This window comes from Corvus brachyrhynchos, unplaced genomic scaffold (assembly GCF_000691975.1).
Source record: "Corvus brachyrhynchos isolate BGI_N302 unplaced genomic scaffold, ASM69197v1 scaffold26, whole genome shotgun sequence".
Taxonomy (NCBI): Eukaryota; Metazoa; Chordata; class Aves; order Passeriformes; family Corvidae; genus Corvus; species Corvus brachyrhynchos.
Window position 1 is genome coordinate 14,041,786 of NW_008239324.1, and position 15,316 is coordinate 14,057,101.

The 15,316-nt window shown below is 40.2% G+C and overlaps 1 protein-coding gene across 1 annotated transcript in view; it reads right to left on the minus strand.

The window, feature by feature from the left end:
• Positions 1-13,987, minus strand: part of ANKRD27 (ankyrin repeat domain 27) — a 41,338-nt gene extending 27,351 nt beyond the window's left edge. Inside the window, 10 exon segments of the mRNA XM_008638817.2 lie at positions 533-654; positions 1,019-1,095; positions 1,174-1,239; positions 1,325-1,378; positions 1,472-1,531; positions 1,836-1,990; positions 3,508-3,664; positions 4,316-4,426; positions 5,386-5,516; positions 13,879-13,987. Coding sequence (XP_008637039.1) covers positions 533-654; positions 1,019-1,095; positions 1,174-1,239; positions 1,325-1,378; positions 1,472-1,531; positions 1,836-1,990; positions 3,508-3,664; positions 4,316-4,426; positions 5,386-5,487 — 904 coding nt within the window. The 5' untranslated portion in view covers positions 5,488-5,516; positions 13,879-13,987.
• Between the last annotated feature and the right edge of the window lie 1,329 nt (positions 13,988-15,316).

Below are 15,316 nucleotides of genomic sequence, written 5' to 3' on the forward strand. Positions count from 1 at the left end.
TAGGGAAAGCATAAGTTCACTGTGCTACTCTATTTGCTTTGTAGAAGCATCTTCTCTTTTCAAGCTACATAAAGTAAATGCCAGGTTGAGAGGATTGTGTTTTCATACCACAGAATCACTGCTGTAATCCACAGCAGCACATTTGTTTGGCCCCACCCAACACTGCATTTTGCAAAAGATGCATCTCAAGAGTATCGATTTCAAGATATCAAAGAGAGCATGGACTAATACACAAGAATGACCTAGCAGCAATCTTCAGTGTTTAAAATTGTTCATCATCAGTGTCCTGGCAAATGAGAGCCTCCCACATGTTCAAGCTAAGACCTACACAAGCTAACCCAGCACCCCACCTCGCCTCACAAGAGCCAGCATTGACACATGTACCTTGCTTCCCTTTTGCTCTCTTTAGAGACCTTAGACACTCCAGATCAATTGTGTTTGATCCCCAAGTACTATCAAACACTTGTTCATATACTGAAGTGCTTTGTGTGTGCTGGTTAAGTTTAAAATTATTAATTCATTAATTACTGACCTCTTTGGCTCGGAGACTGCATAATAATTTGTACAACTTTACGCAGACAAAGTAGCTTCTGTTGAGGGGAAGTACATTTGTTCAACTGACCCAGTTCTCGCTTTGCACGTGGTATATTAAAACTACAAAATAATTAGAAATGAATTATTAGCATACAGAGTTCCTCTGCAGGAAGTCCAAAGCCCAAGTTTTAACTTGGGCAGAGCTGAATTGAAGAATGGTTCCAAAATATTCCCACTTCTACTCCAAGTGAACCTGCATTTCTGTATGCTGAAGATGGAAAGGGAAGCTTAAAAACATAAAAGTAAAGGAGATAACCATCAATGCAGATTGTCCTCATATGACACTTGCCAAGCTTTAATCTTCCATCTCAGATGAACAAAGTATAAAAAAATCTTGCTCGTGTCTGAGGGAAGACACTTTTTTGCTGGCACTTAAGACAGGATCTCAATGACTCTTCAAAGAACCCGCAGTCATCTCTCTCACCTGAACTCGGGTTTCACTCCAATGTCCTTTTGCTGGAGGTCTTGAAGGCTCCTCGTGATTTTATTAAAATCAGCATCCTAATCAATAGAAAGGCAACAGGTTTTTTAAATGATTTAGATGAACATAACTAGTATGTAGCAATTAAAGAAACTTACCTCACTTGCCTCAATTGTCCCCACATATTTGAAGACTAGATCATAAATAGCATGGTGGATATACATCTGTAGAAAAAAAATAGTATTTTAGGCATGAAAGGGAGAGTTAAAAACAGCTTGCTAATTATTTTCCTTCATTTCAGATGCTTACTTCAACTGCTTGTTTGATCAGATTCATCTGCTCTTCTTGCTTTGCAAGCATCTTCTAGAAAAGCAAAGCCATAAACAGCAAGAGAAAGTCAGATAATTTATTGCTTAAGTAACACTGTACCATGTATCTAGGGGGGTAAGTCTTTACCAAGTGTGAATCTCTCAAAAGATGCTGCAGACATTTGGTATAAAGTGCACTGACAGAATCCTAGGAGAGAAAAGATAAAAGCTGTCAGATTCAGGTTAATGGGACTTGGAGGAACAAAGCTTAAATAAAGAAAGTCTTCCCTGTCTCAAAAGTGCTCAGTATGGTAAGAGTTTTAGCAATAATTATTGCATTTACTAAACAGTTCAGATAGTGAAATTCTTAAATGCAAATTACCACTTCCCCCTCCTCCCCTTTCACAACTCTAGGCTACTGTGACACAGAAAAGTTCACTAAGACAAAGATAATAGCAGCAGTGAAGTGAATTATATTTAGCAAATTAGACATCAGGAAGGAAGATACTGACTATGTAGTGGCGGAGGCTTTTCCTTTCATGTTCTTTAATTGTTCTATAGAAAGATCCTATGTATTTATCAAATCTCTCACAGTGCCTTCCCAAGAACTCTCTAACATCTTCAATGTTTTTAAGCAAATAGGAGTTTGATGAAGCTGCAGATTCACCTAAAATAAAAGCCAAGAATTAACACAGAGTTAATATATATGCATGGTAAAATGCATTTTCTCCCTGCATATACAGCCAGCTTGTGTGCACTGAAACATTAATTCAGCTTATTGCACCTTTAACAAGAGCATTACCTTTAATTAAGAGAATTTAATGCATCACATTAGAGCAGGCTCCCCTGCTTTTTATGTCAAGTATTTATTCGGAATAGCTAAAACAGATTTCACATGGTTTTTTACACTGGGATAATTTACTACCACATGCACTCAGCTTATGAGTTGTGTAAGTCAAGCTTGAAAGTAGAAGAAAAGCACATTACAGTGTTGACTGAGTGCCCATGCAGGAAGTCAGGGTGCTTTAAGTGAGCTGCAAAAATCCCATCTTGGATTTTTACATAACCTATTCTTTATTTAGACATGCTTTCTCTGAACTGGAGAGCAAAGTTGCTTCATGTAACATTAAACCAACGCCACTTTTCTTCTGAATAAGACAACTGAATCCCTCCTTCACTTAGAGCTCATGTTGCTTTTCCAAAATTTTTTTCTAGGCAAATCTTTCATTTGCAGTCAAAGGCAACCAACTAGTAAGAGGCTTAAATCATTCTTTTTAAATTACTTTTGAAATTAGAAACTCCTTCACTTCTGAAAGACTGCAATACAACTATATTAAGTAATGCCTATAAAGAATATCACAAGAATAATTTTTGAGATATAGATTAATACTTAGAAAATTTAAGGCTATATGAATGGCAGCTAGGTTGTTTTTTTTTCCCCAGACAAACTTCCATACTTCCCTCACAGTACTACTTTCACTCTACCCTAGTACTACTTCTCTTTGCATTCACTTGTTTCAAATACTCTTACTTATTTAGGAAGACTAACGTTTTTATTTCAGAAAAAGCTGAAGCTTCTAAGCTTCTTAAGGAGCTTCTGTTCTTCTTAATTAGTAAACATAGATTGTTATACAAGTTCACAAGGACATGCTGTTAACATTCACAGTATTGACAGTAGTCTTGAAAATAGTGTTACAGCCTTAAGGAGCACTTCCAAAATTAAGACATTCATCTTAATAAGTTGGGCAACCACCAGGAGGTTGCTACCTAACTCTGCCATACAGCTTCTGTCCCCCAATAGTGATCATGAAAGAATTTACCTCTCCAGTTTTTTGTGCATCTACCCTGCATTTCAAGACACACAGTCACATTTAAGACTAAATCCCTTTTTTAAGCAGTCAGCACTAAATTGAGCACTGCTAAGAAAAATCATGCTGGAGTAAGTATTCTACAGATGATTCTTAATTCTGCAGGATTTATGCCCCAGTCTCAGCACTAGTTTTGCCTGGCAGCAACTTGATATTTCTCTTCAGTAGCACACCAACATCTGGCCCAGCAAGCTGATAAATGCCAGGGGCTTTTAACCAAGCCAACACTTTCCAGAATGAACACATTTATTAAGCACATCAAACACTAATTTGCTCACTGTGCAAAGGCAGCCACCGAATTGGCACCAATACATACTTGAGCCTTCTGTTTTTTCCAATGGATGAGCTATGCACAATATACTAAAGCTTTCTTCTTTTTCATTGTAAAAGGTTTCCTCAAAGAGAACAGGCACCGAGAGATGATAATTAAAACCATCTCCTAAAATGATGAGGTTTCCTTGTATGAAGATCTCCTGAAACAAAACGAAGAGCAGATCAAGTGTGAAACTCTGCCCAAAAAAAAAAGTTACTCTTTGGCTTCTACATTGCGTAGTTATATTTCCCAGGGGGAGAAGAGAAACTTGCAAGGCAAGAAAGCCCCAGACCATAAAATATCTCCATTCTCATGCTGTGGAGACACTGAAACGCAGGCTCCTTCAGTCTTCAGTGGCTGGCTGAACCTTGCTTACAGCCACTTCCTTCACAAACCTACTAGAGGAGGTTTCAGACAATCACCAAGACCTGTTTGCACATTTTAGAGCACTTTTAGTAAAAAGGAAATTAAAAACACTCAACAACTTCAGATCAGGACTTAACCCAGCTTTAGAAAAACACCACACACCTTGTCTGTATTTCTCATGCTTGGCTTTATTTTCCCAGCAACTCCAGTGAGGACATCTGGAATAGGAAGATCTAGATGGCAGCCTGCAAATTATCTATAGTGCAAACTGTATGCCCAAATTCTCAGACTGTACTGCAAAATTACAAATGAAAACACTGGGACCCTATGCAGTGTCAGCCCTGCTTGCCTCCTCTGTAACCATTAGTTCACACAATCAGTCAGCAGCAGCAAATCACTCACTGGAGTGTCCCCAAGTTACATTCAGATATCAAAACAGAAATACCTTTCCATTTAAGGTTTGAAAATTTTCTTCCAGCGGCTTCAGAACATAAGATTCAAACTGGCAGGTAGAAAGACTGTTGCTTGAAAGGCTTCCTTTGCATGGAACTAGCACCTAAAAAAAGTTAAATCAGGCTTTAGAGAGAAATGCCATGTATTGCCAGCTATACATCAGTAGCTTTTGTCCTTTAGAGGCAAGCAATTAAATCAAGCTTATAAATATTTACTAGTAAACATATAGGAACTATAGGTGCTTTTATTTAAATAAAAAGGAAAGGCTACCACTAGAAACACAATTCAATAATTAACCCAGAAATTTCATTTAGTAACTTATCTGAAAAAGGCTGACAGATGCTACTGAAGCAAACGACACTAAGGGAAGTAAATTAAATCTTTAGCTACTTAGCACCAGTCACACAAATGACTTAAAATTAAGCAGCTAATAAAAAAGCAAAGTATATTTTCATACTAAAATGAAAATCCATCAGAAAGAAAAAAAAATCTAAGATAAACTTCTTGGGTTTACACCAACAGATAAGCAATTTTGGACAAATTCTTAATTAGAAAGAAACAAATTTTATAATCAGGTAACAATAACCTCCATGTTTTATGGAGTCTCTACACACTTAATTGTGAATGAAGATTAATTGCAAAATACCCAGATCAGTAAATGTTAAGGACTATAGTTTTTATTCCAGGCCAGTTTATTAGCTTTATTTTGCCACATAAAATGCTGTCAAATGAGTAACTGCTTGCCCACCAGGCATTTCAAAAGGTCAATCCCATTTAAGTTATAAACTTGTGAGAGAATACGTAACTTCAGTTCAGAGAAAGGAAAATAAGCTTTCTGCAGAGCTTAGAAACAATACCAACCATAACTTTTTACTACCTTGCAATATATCAAGAGGGCCATATTAGTAAATAATGTGCAACTTAAACTAAAGATTGTTCTGCTTCATTGCCAGGTTTTGTAGGCTTGAACTAATCTTTACATGTTTCCTAGCATACATATGATTTAAACTCAAATAGCTACCATTTACTAAGCAGCTTTTAAATACACTTTTTTATACTTACAATACCATGGAGTTCTGCAACTTTGCTGCATAGATCAGGACGTCGCTTCTGAATGGCCAAATAAAAAGGATTTTTCAAAATATCTTCATCATACATAGCCATATGGACTTCAGATATTCCAAGGAGATGTTCTAAAACACATACAGAGAATGGTTGATGTATCATACGTGGTACCTGCTAAGACATAGTATTTGGGAATAGCTAGGGGCAGTTTGATTCTCCTTGTCCACAAGGAAAAAGCAGTTTCGGGTCTTGATGTAAGCAGCCAATGGCATTGCTTAACTATTAACTACAGTTACTTAGAAGTTATTCAGACAGAATAATTTTCATGATTATACACTTCCAATCACACAGTTATCCCCAATGTCTCCTTAGGCCTTCCAGGTGTTGGAGTCTAACTGTGAATACTGGAGAGGAGAAGTTAAGATCAGATTACCACTTTGATATACAAATGAACTTCTGCTGCTGAGATCTACAACAAGCCAAGAGACAACAGCTTTTTTACAGCAGATTCCACTGCACCACAGGACATTGATGCTGTTGCACTGTGCCCATGTAAATCTTAAAACTCCCCTGTATAAGGATTACTAACACACATCAATGAGACATCCAGACAGTGTAACAGAAACCCTCGTGTAAGGCAATCCTCAGCTTTCCAGGGAAAGTTAGAGAGGTACACTAAGGATAGATGAACAACCATGTCATAATTAAAAAGCCACCATGAAATTTATCATCATTTGTGGTCATCTCTACTCCCATGAAAACAGTCTCAGTGATTTGAGGTCAGGCTGGTAAGTAACATTTGGCCAAACAGAGAGCAAAAGAAAGACTGGAAAGTGAAAATCCAACCTGTAAACATTGGAAATGCTGTCATTAGGTGTCACAGTGCCCTGGAAAAGATAATCCCTAAGATACCAGACTCTCAACTGCTTGCTTCCTCAATTCCAATTCTCTATGACATATCCTAGCCACAAGGGCAGGAAAAACTCTATCAGGTCCTTCCTGGAAAAACTTCAGAATTTCTTTTTTTTAACAAGAACTGAGATTAACAGGCATACAAATGCTTAAATAACAAGCTTGCTGTATCTTTCCCCTCATGCAGCTTCCCTTAGTAATCAACAGAAGCTGTACAATTTCCTTATACAATTTCAGCTCTATATACTAAGAAAGGGTGAGCACAGCTAGAGACTTTAATTTGAGCACACCACCTTTACATAATCAGTATCCCCCTGTTTCCTCCAATGCAGAATTACTCCTACCACATTATTTGTTCAGTGTGAGCTCACTGTATGGCAGCTCAAGGGAGTGGAAAAACATACACCCAATTCCATTGATTCCAGAGAGCCTTTGAGTTTCAGCCATGCCGTCAACCGATCTACAACCTGGTAACTGAGCTGGGCTCTGGCCCCTCCTAATCAGGCACAAGCAGAGTTCTCTTAGAGAGCTAAACACAAACACAACCAGTTAAAGCTACAAGTCATTTCCACTATAAAGTTATCACCAGTTACAGCTTGGACAACCCCAGCATGAACCACTGAAGTCTGGCAGTGGCAGGCAACTGCCTCGAGCAGTTTTCCTGCATAGTTCCAGACAAAATGGTCCATACATTTTCAAAGCATACAATAAGACCAAGAGCTTCTATGAAAGATTACTTACTCAGTGCTCCCATATCAGCACAGCTATGCAGTTTGCTAACACAATGGGGAAGAAAATGTTTGCTCATTGACAACTTCAGAAGACAAACCAAGTTGAGTAATTAAAGACTGCAAACCTAGAAAAAGTCCACCTTAATCCAAGCTCAACACGAGCCAGCAACCTGCATCTGAAGCTTTGAAAGTTAGCCATGCCTTGGGCTCATCCCCCTGCATGGGCAGCAGGTCAAGGGAGGGGAATCTGTCCCTCTGCCCCACTCAGGTGAGATCGCTCCTGCAGAGCTCCCTCCAGGCCTGGGGTCCCAGCACAAGGACATGAAGCTGTTGCAGCAAGTCCAGAAGAGAAGGAAAAAAATGCTCCAGGGGCTGGAGCCCCTCTGCTCTGGAGACAGGCAGAGAGAGCTAAGGGGGGAAGGGAAGGCTCCAGGGTGACCTTCTTGCACCTTCCAGTACCTAAACAGGCTGGAGAGAGACTTTGGACAAGGGCCTGGAATGACGAACAAGGGGAAATGGCTTCCCACTAGAAGAGGGTGGATTTGGATTAAATGTAAGGACAAAATTGTTCCTTGTGAGGGTGGGCAGGCCCTGGCACAGGTTGCCCACAGAAGCTGTGGCTGCCCCATCCCTGGAAGTGTCCAAGGCCAGGCTGGACAGGGCCTGGAACAATGGGGGATAGCGGAAGGTGTCCCTGCCCATGGGAGAGGGGTGGAATGAGATGAGCTTTAAGGTCCCTTCCAACTCAGATCAACGAATTCTATAATCCATGATCTGTCCTACCACAGTGTCTGGGTAAACAGGATGATCACCAGTAATTCCACCACATGATTACTATAAAGATTTTTCGGCAGGCAGCTGCAATCCAAGTTCAAACTGTGGGCTTCTTCCTCAGCCAGTGCTGGGGGAGGGAGAAGAGGCAGCACAAGCCCTGTGGCAGGTCTACTGCAGGAACACAGATGTCTCATTGTTGATCTGCACAACAGCAGGGCTGAGACACCTTTATGAGCAGGACTAGTTAGCTACAAAAAATCCTGCCTAAAAAACTAGGCCACAATTCTAAGTAAGTCTTAATTACTGCAGCTTGCAGTCCAAACATGACTCGGTGACAAATTAGTATATATAACTAAATACAATTTAGCATAAGTCAAGCAGAGCTGTATGTACACACATGTGCAACCTGCAAAATAGTTTGCCGCAGCAAGACTAGCGTCCCACGTGCTTTTTTTTTTTGGATGGTTTTGGATGTTCCCATCCTCATCACAGGAGATGAACTGATTGGAGAAGAGCCTGAGGTAAGGAAGACAAAGGAGCCCTGTAAGCAGAATCCAGTCCATGGAAGGTGGTGATGTTTATAATTAAGGAACTGCATGAAGCAGGTAAGGATTTTTTTCCCCACAGGTGGATCAAGCTTTCAGTGAAGGGCATTTTTCCCACATCTAAGTAGGCCTTAACTGAAGAAAACAGGCTTAGGTTACAGATCAGAAATACCTTTTAAAAGGGAAGATAAACACATGGCTTGGCAAAGCTGTCAAGTCTCTCACATTGTAAATCTCCAAGAATGCGTCAGACAAACATTTACTAGAGGTGATAGTGGACATAACGAAGCTGTGAGGGTGGATTACATGGTCTCTTTAGACACTTTCCAAATCAAGCTTTCATTAATGTAGTTGTCCCATTGAAGCATCTTCATCTGCCTTTAGTTTGGTGAATTCATGTATCTGGCCAAGCAGCAGAAGATGAGACTGCTGTGATCCTCCCCAAGACAGTGATGGAGAAGCTGTTAGCACATCACATACTATGTCAGGGAAAAAAAGCACATTGACACAAGAAGGCAACCAAGCATGAGACTGCAGTGCTAAAACTGCAGTGCACAAATGTCTCCCACAGCTTTATTGCCAGCCTTTCAGCCTAACCAATCTTCAAGTCCAAAAACTTCTTCCCATAACAGGAGGGGAAGGGAACACATACCATAAATCCTCCTTATCAAAAAACCTGTATCTCACCACCAAAAAAAAAAAAACAAAAACCACCAACTGATAAGCTTTGTCTAGAAAGAAATTTAAAGTAACACTTCATTCCCTGGCAAAACAAGTGGAAGAGATTTATGTGAGGAGAAGTTCCCACAGAAAGCTTGACTACACGAAGCTTGCTGTCTGACTGACCTCTTAAATCACTGTCTGCACGTGAAAAAAACATGAACAGCTGGAGTACTTTAAGAATCATTGCTAATGGACCATCATAGGAAGAGTTTGAAATTATCATCTTCAGTTCCTGGTTCATGAGTTACACACCACAAATAACTATTTTTAAACATTTAGTTGCAGCCACAGATTCTTTTACTACAGAACTACTGACAGGGTTGAATCACACTTGGAGCTCCAGCAAGGAGTGAAAAGAAACTGCATTCAAACATTGAATTCTAGCATTTCACTTACTATAATGCCCCTAAGGTGCCATTGGCATGCTCTACCCCAAGAAGGAAGGTAAAACTTCTAGTTCACATGGTATTTGTCACCCTCCTTGAGCAGAGCAGATGGGAGCTCTGAACTGCTCCCCTCATGCATGTTCCTACACAGCAGGAAACAACCCCCACTGGCCACATTAGTACTGTTTTGAAAATCACAACTCTCAATTTCCTTCCCTTTTCTCTCTTACCCCTGCAGCTGTTCAGTGTCTCATTAGGGGATAGCTATCATACCTGATTAAAATGTGGGTATGAAAAACAACAGGTAGAATACTTATTACCTAAGACAGTCTAGTTACTATATTCACTTGGCCCTCCAACCTCTCACAGCATTCTCCAGCGAGACAGAAGTGTGGATGTAGAAACAATTTAAGTCATCAAAATCAAACAAACAAACACCACCAAGAAAGCCGAAACAAAAAACCAAACCAAAAACAACAACGACAAAAAAGCAAACCGAAGGAATTTAGTCTACATATTCAAGTGAGTACATTAAAGCCTCCCCAAAGCTCAGGCATTTTTGAGATTAAGTCAATTTCTTTCCACCCCAAAAGTTAAATGCATCTGAAAAACACTGGCTAATGCATTGTTGTAATTCCAAGAACACATCAGAATTCTCCATTAAGAGATTGTTGGCAGAACACAACATCCAGCTTCAACCTAATTTAACTTGGGGGTGACACAGACTTACTTTTCTAGTTGCACCTTGGACAGCTTTAGATTTACTGAGAAAACAGAAAATACACAAAGCCTTATATACATTACCAGAACTGACTAATGCTTAACAGAATGCTCATTAAAACTATCAAAAGCTATATTTGCTATGAAGTTCACTAAATTCTATCATGCTGAGCAGTAAAGCAATACTCGAGTACTAATGTTATGTAAAAGGTTTAAATTGAATCACTTCAGGGTATGGCTTCATGCCTGTAAACACAGAAATAGCTCAAATTGCTGGAAAAACAGAAGCTAGCTGGATCAGACAGACAATCTAATAAGCATTATGTTACAGTTTAAAAAAACCCCATAATCATAATCTTACAACAGACAAATCCTCTCTAGATCAAAAGCAGAGTGATAATTCTAATGATATAACTATGGTACAAAGGACAGCTCAAATGAAAAACATGGAATCTGAGCATGTCACTGTTTTCTCTAAAATACTGGAAATGAAGCCTAATTACATTCAGTACTGAAAACAGTGAATAGGAATAAATTCTGACAGTTCATTTTGTCATTGATGGTGTTTTCTTTTAGAGACAAACAAGTGAGGGACCTTTTCCAAAGCTTGCAGGTTTCAGTTCCTTTTAAGAAGTACCTTGAAATTTAGACAAACAGCCATGAAAGCAGATGATGTCATTGTACTTGCATTGTTACTTGACAGTTACCTCATGTCCACATTCAACTTGTACAACTATTTACTCAAACCTTAGGCACATCATCTTCTCAACATCCTGCTACATCCCTACTAAAGACTTAGCAAAACACACTGCAAAGAAAATGCCTTTCATAGCAGAATGAGGGATTGTGTATACAAACACTACATAGTCAATGCCGAGCAGCATAATATTCTGTGTTTTCACCATGGCATTTTAATGCTAATTCAGCAGAACAAAGTAAAAACAGCTACCAAAGTTAGTAAAAATTATTAGCTTAGTTCAGTAACCTGAAATGTCTCCAGGACAGCAAGTTAGGATGTTACACTGGGATACTAACATCAAATACCTCTGTGTCCTCTCCACACACGTCCAGGTTCAAGGAAGCAGAACGCCATGTTCTCCAAAACCTTCAACATCAGATCTATTAGCATGGCAAGAAGCATAAGTTCACTCAATTATACTTTACCAATACTGTCAAGTTTCACGTGACAACATCAACTTAGCTCACAATACCTACAACGGGAACAAGTAAGGCTTAGTAACTTGATATTTGCTGAAGTGCTCAAAATAATGAGTAAATGATAAGCGACTCATTACTCAACTAAAAGTTTCTCATAGCAGCAGAGAAATACACGTACAAACTTTATCAGAAATGCATAATTCTAGCAAACCACACAGCTCCACAAGAAAAAAAAAAAGTAAAAGGAAGCAACTGTCCCCAGTTCTGATTTTTTTTTTTTTAACAGAAGTGCTTCCCCCTCACACCTTAAGAGCACCACTTGTTAGAAGGAACAGCCAAAGGTGAGCATATGTTAGTGCACTTTACAAGCAAACAGGAATCTAACATTGGAATTTAAGTAGTCTCAGTCCAAAAACTCAAGTTACCACTACAGTCCCTGTTTTACCAGTGCTATTACTCCTCAGGTTACTCTGCTTCTGGGCAGAAGTTACGATATGAACCTGAGTTCTACATCAGCATTCATCTCAAAATAAAAACAAATTGTTTCTGAGCATTTAAAAAACCTAAAGGATGAGTGTTGAGCATCCTATGAAAAACACCTGACACATTCCAGTGCACCTTGTTCACCACGAGGTGGTAAATAAGTAATTCTATTCCTATCCTTTTAAATTCAGGTTCAGCTTGTACTGATTTGTATGAAACTGAAGTATGCTGGAGCAGCACCTCTGAATTATCAGATTACAAAGTGGTGAATTCACATCAGTCAGCTCAAGGCTAACTAGCAATCAGTGAAAAACTAAGTTTTATCATCCCAGAACACCAGTCTGGAAAAGAGGGGTCATGAGCATTCCAGGAAAATGCTAATTTCTCTCACCATCTTCCTTCCAGGCACACATTTCTTCCACTGAAGGGTTAAGAGCTGGCACAGGATCTCGTGGCTTGGGTCTTGCCTCTACCCAACACCCCTCAAGCCTTTCCTAAGCCTGGCAACTCTGGCCCTGCTCCCACTGCTCCCACCCTCCTTGGACAGGCCTCCCCCAGACCATGCAGCCCTGGTCAGTACCAAGCACATGGGCTTGTACCAGATCTTGCACAGCTTCTGATGAGCCCCTCCTCAAACTCCAGAACTGAGTTCACTCATGAAAAGTTGTAAGAAGGTTCACCCTTTATATTTTAACAGAGCATTTGCACCATCATTTGATGTGGACACATTTTTACTTGGCCCAGACATGAGGGCATGAGGGCCCAGTCAATCGCTCCTTTTCTCCAGAGGAAGAACATTTCAATATGTGTGGATCATCGTTCAACAGCCAAGCTTCCCACTTCTATCCAGTTACTCCCACCTATTCAAGATCATCCTGCTTGTCATTAGCCTAGTATCAGGTACAAGCTGCATTCTCTTTTCACAACAGGGTAGACACTAGATTCCCATTTCTCACAGGTTTAGAAATCCACCAGAGTGGCTGCAATGAAGTTTCATTCTTTGTCTTACCACTACTGAAACTGCATTACATTCTCTGATGCAGCTCTGAGCTACTCAAAGCAAGCCCCAGAACAAAGTGCAAGTGCTGTTCAGTGAACCCCCAACAGTTACAAGGAACATTTAGAGGGAGAACATTAACAACAAACACAAAGTTCCCAAAACAGCTTCTCAAACAAGGATGATTCCTTCAAATACTAGTGAGTGGTATTTAAGGTCACCTCCTCCTCAGGCTCTCAGAGGTTTCAGCACTTTGGTACTTCACTCCACTCCACTCTCTGGAGGGGAGGGATAAATTCTTACGGAGTTGAAATAGACAGAGGTCTACTTAAGCCAAATATTTTCATTCATTTAGGTATTGGTGCAAGGGTAAGGAAGGCTGGAAAACGATTCAGCAGGTAAGCTCTAACTAGTAAAATAAATTATTTTAACCACCACTGGTGTATAAATGCTACACAATGCAACATGTAACAGCCTAATTAAAAGCTTCCTGAAAGTAAACATCATGATACAGAAGTATCACTCAAACATTCCCCCACAACATAAAGTAAGATTATTGCTGTGGATCAAATCCCCTCACTACTTTGCAAGCAAAAAGCTTAGAAGAAAGCACATCACAGAATTCAAAGAAGTGCTTAGTTTATCAGTGATCAGGGGAGGGAAGGGGTTAATGTCACTTTTCGTTTTCGCTGTATTTCATCCTTATTTCCCTTCTTTTCATAGTGGCTTCAAGCTTTCCCAGGCCACAGCAGTCTACAGACCAAACTTAGTATATGAGCTTACTCCAAAAGCCCCTCAGATAAGGCTTACCAATCATTTAAGCAAAACAAACGTGCATTTACCTAAAATTCTACTTGAAAGTATTAAAATGAGGCTATAACATTTAATTAGTGACGTTCAAGATGCCACACAGAATACTTTGCAAACAGTTTTAAGAGTACTGCACAGTAAGAATATGGTCATTAACATCTATTGCAAGAAAGCTTTGCCACAGAACCAGGAAATACATTTCTTCTACTACTTATTATGCTGCTTCTTAAGTCAGTTCTAAGGATTTTTACCTCCATCCTAATAGCCTTCCCAGGATAGTATTTGGCTAGTCAGCATCTTGTTTGAAAGCAGTATCAAGATGTGGATTTTCAGAACATCATGCCTGACTGACAAACAACTGAATTTTAACAGTTCCCACAATCTAAGCAAATTGTATAACTGCATGCAGCTGAACTTAAATTAGAACAAATCTAAATAACAGGCTCTTCCCACATGACACACCTAAACATGTACTTAGGCATGACCTGATACAGATTATGACTGCTACTACCTTCAGGTTTAAATAGTCACATGTTCCTGAACCAATACTCCTAGGGACTTTCAAAGAAGTGGCTTCCAGGTTCTCACACAACTTCAGTGCTCTGTGGCAGATTTTAAACATCGATAAAACAGACACACAAATATGCATAATTTAGTCAGCAATAAGCTTAACAATTATGTCACATAGGACTCCAGATTCAAACCCAGAGCTAATCCTTTTTCCACCTGACAATGATTAAGCAATTACAAGACTTCACTCACAATCAGGTCAAAATCATCCCTGTTTCCTTATTCCTACAAGGAAACAGACATGACTGGTTTGCTTCTTTTAGGCTACCAACATTTATTTTGATAGAAAGCTATTCAGTTTAGTTGGTAGTAATTTGATAATCTACACAAATTTAAGAAGCAATTTCTTCCACAGTTAGCAACCTGCTGCAGAAGTTATGCAGGTTTTGGAACTAGGGCCAAAATTAAAGCAAGACAAAACATAAACAAACAAAAACCCCCAGTCAGTAGAGTCCAAGCTACCAAAATCCAAAAGGAGGAACATAGTCTAGACAAGACTCCTCAGGCTAGGCTCAGCAGCAGAAAGCCAGTCTGCCTGGACTCTGTTCCTCACAGCAATTTATCTTGCTCATAACACACATCACCCTGCAAGGGTAGTGATAAAAGATAAGGGAATGGGTCATGCTCCCCTTCTTGTGGGACTCTTGAGGCTTCACAGCTTTTTCAAGCTCCTGTAGCATCACAAAACCACTCAGCTACCCACAAACGCTGGGGCATATGCGGTAGCATACGTTGTGACAAGCAAGCTCTCCAGGAGCCCACTAGAGCAGTCACATCAGGTGCTAGACACAACACAGCTCAGTTCACCAAGTGGCACTCCACATTACCTCCGTCCCTCTGGATGCACACACGAGCACGGCCTAGTACCCATCAGTGCTCACCGTGCTGTACCCAGCACACTGCCAAGGGCAGCTGGGGAAGCATCGCTTCTGACAGTGACAACTGGCGTGTTTCCTGCACTTCCTGATGTGCAGTTGCTTGACTTGAGCTAACTGCAGGTGCCCTGAACGGATCGCACGCCGGCCCTTCCTACGGGTGACAACAGCAAGCTCCTTCCTCAGCCGGGTCCCGGAGCGTCTGCGACACATAGGACAGCCGAGGGGCCGGGCAGGACCAACC